At 37.8% G+C, this 2,878-nt stretch overlaps 1 protein-coding gene across 1 annotated transcript in view; it reads right to left on the reverse strand.

The window, feature by feature from the left end:
- The window catches only part of LOC107567798 (dedicator of cytokinesis protein 1-like), a 16,298-nt gene that overhangs the window by 4,356 nt on the left and 9,064 nt on the right, over positions 1-2,878 (reverse strand). The window contains exons 6-7 of the mRNA XM_016253564.1: positions 1,848-2,005; positions 1,264-1,345 (exon numbers count right to left, since the gene is read on the reverse strand). Of these exons, the coding sequence (XP_016109050.1) occupies positions 1,264-1,345; positions 1,848-2,005 (240 nt within the window). The remainder of the gene's footprint in view (positions 1-1,263; positions 1,346-1,847; positions 2,006-2,878) is intronic.

Below are 2,878 nucleotides of genomic sequence, written 5' to 3' on the forward strand. Positions count from 1 at the left end.
TCTGATGAGACAAAAGTTTAACTTTTTGGAAGGTGTGTCCCGTTACATCTGGCGTAAAACCAACACAGCATTTCATAAAAAGAACATCATACCAACAGTCAAACATGGTGGTGGTAGTGTGATGATCTGGGGCTGCTTTGCAGCTTCAGGACCTGGACAACTTGCCATAATTGACGGAACCATGAATTCTGCACTCTATCAGAAAATCCTGAAGGATAATGTCCAGCCATAAGTTTGTGACCTCAAGCTCAAGCGCACTTGGGTTATGCAGCAGGACAATGATCCCAAACACACCAGCAAATCCACCTCTGAATGGCTCAAGAAAAACTAAATGAAGGTTTTGGAGTGGCCAAATCAAAGTCCGGACTTAAATCCGATTGAGATGCTTAAACAGTCCATTCATGCTCGAAAACCCTGCAATGTGGCTGAATTAAAACAATTCTGTAAAGAAGAGTGGGCCAAAATTTCTCCACAGCGATGTGACCGGTCGCTGAATGGTTAAACACTGGCAAGAATTAAAAAGTAATGCAATTTATAAACTTTAGTGACGATGTGACACTGCCTCGATTGTGCAAGTGACTACTCCTGTGTGAACCGTGCAGCTCGCTTATAGACAGACGCGATGTGTGGTGATTTGAAGAGATTTGCATATTTTTAGAGAGAAAGAGAGAGCACGCGCGGTGAAATTACGTCTCACACAAGGTTTTCAAATTACTTTATAAGATATTTAATGAAGAAATATGAAGGTGAGTACCTCACCTTCAGCATTATAATTATTTCACCCGCGCCGGACAGAGACTGAGACGGTGACGCTGCATGTCGTGCCGAACCTCTCACGGCAGGCGCATCATCAGAACTGTGCAGCTCGCTTATAGACAGACGCGATGTGTGGTGATTTGAAGAGATTTGCATATTTTTAGAGAGAAAGAGAGAGCACGCGCGGTGAAATTACGTCTCACACAAGGTTTTCAAATTACTTTATAAGATATTTAATGAAGAAATATGAAGGTGAGTACCTCACCTTCAGCATTATAATTATTTCACCCGCGCCGGACAGAGACTGAGACGGTGACGCTGCATGTCGTGCCGAACCTCTCACGGCAGGCGCATCATCAGCTTGAGAACGTTTTTTTGAGATCGGCCTTTTTAGAGACTGCCAATCAATCATCCCAACGTGATTTTCGGCCGAAAGTGATCGGTAGCCAATCAATCGGAGCACCCCTAATAAATACTGTCAAAAGTAAAGCCCAAAATAATACGTACTGTGAATACGGCACGCAGGTTATGGAGCTGATCGATGTCTTTAACCAAACCTGAGCTGGACCAGCGCACAAGATAGTTTTCACTGCAAGAAAATAAAAAATATATAGATATTAAATGACATTATTTTCACAGCATAGTAGCAATTTCAAAAGCATAGGACTTATTCCCGATGAACACATATAGTGAACACATATATAGCACAAATGCTAATGAAAATATAATGACACACTCGAATACAACAACATGATAATTTATTGCTGAAACAAACCATTGAGAATTGTGTGCATGGCACAAATGCTGTGGTTGATTTACTACTGAGGATGTGAAACATCATGGTTACTGGACACTGAGGCTCCCAAATGTGGGTTAAAGTATTGTCAAATTATTAAAATTGGCCTAAATAATATAAAAATATTTTTTAAATATTAAAAATATTTACAATATACTATATATAATATATAATAATTAGTAACAATAATAAAATATAAAAATGTATATAAAGTTTTTCAAAATAAATAATAAAATACTAATAAAAATAAAAAAACTAAATAAATATAATTAAAAAAAAATGTTTGTGCACTGACCTGATGCACTTGGACTCAATCGGGTCATATAGTGACATCAGCACTTCTGCATCTTCTCCGATTTTGCACACGACATTCTTGAGTGTGATGAACAGGGCGAACGAGGGTGTGGAGGCAAACTTGGCCTGCCTGCTCAAATCCAAGTTCTGCTTCTGAGACTGAAAAATAAAAACAAATAAAAAATGATGGCATCTGAGCACATAGTTAGTCTTTCAAATGCAAGTCTTAAAGTCAGCAAGACTATTCATGCAAGACAGGCATTCGTGGCAGTCGGTCTCAAAGAAACGATATCACATTATAAACTATCTGTATCTGCTGAAAGAGACTCAAGGACAGTGAACATCTGGGCAGGCTCACCTGGGAAAGACAGGACAGCAGTGCTGTTGTATTTTCAGACTTTCACCTCGTCATACAAGTTTGCAACAACATGAGACAGAACTTTCATCTTTATGTGAAGAGTTTCTTTGACCTATTAGGATGTTAAATGAAAACTCCTGTCTCGCAGCATCAAGGGAAGCGCCTGCTCAAGCACCTGACCCATCTAAAAGCACTACAGGTTCAACAGCTGAAGTTCAGCAATCAACAGAGAGACATTGAGGACAGAGATGTTCACCTCCTAGATAAGTATGTTCCGAGGGTTTATATGAACACAGTTCAGTCTAAAGAAGCCCTGACCTTCATAATAGTAGAGCTGAGCGATATCGTATATTCACAATGTATTTGAAATTATTTTGCTGTCGATATAAAATTAAGGAACATTATTAATATTCTGTATGGTTTTTCTGGGAGATTTTATTGAGCATTATATATGAATATTAAAAAATAAGTATATACAGAAAAATTATTAAAATGAAAATACTAAACCAAAACAGTATAAATTAATAAATATTACATACTGTTTGTCATATATACAGGTGCATCTCAAATTAGAATGTCGTGGAAAAGTTAATTTATTTCCGTAATTCAACTCAAATTGTGAAACTTGTGTATTAAATAAATTCAGTGCACAGACTGAAGTAGGTTAAGTCTTT

Source organism: Sinocyclocheilus grahami, unplaced genomic scaffold, assembly GCF_001515645.1.
Source record: "Sinocyclocheilus grahami isolate Dianchi unplaced genomic scaffold, SAMN03320097.WGS_v1.1 scaffold1189.1, whole genome shotgun sequence".
Lineage (NCBI taxonomy): Eukaryota > Metazoa > Chordata > Actinopteri > Cypriniformes > Cyprinidae > Sinocyclocheilus > Sinocyclocheilus grahami.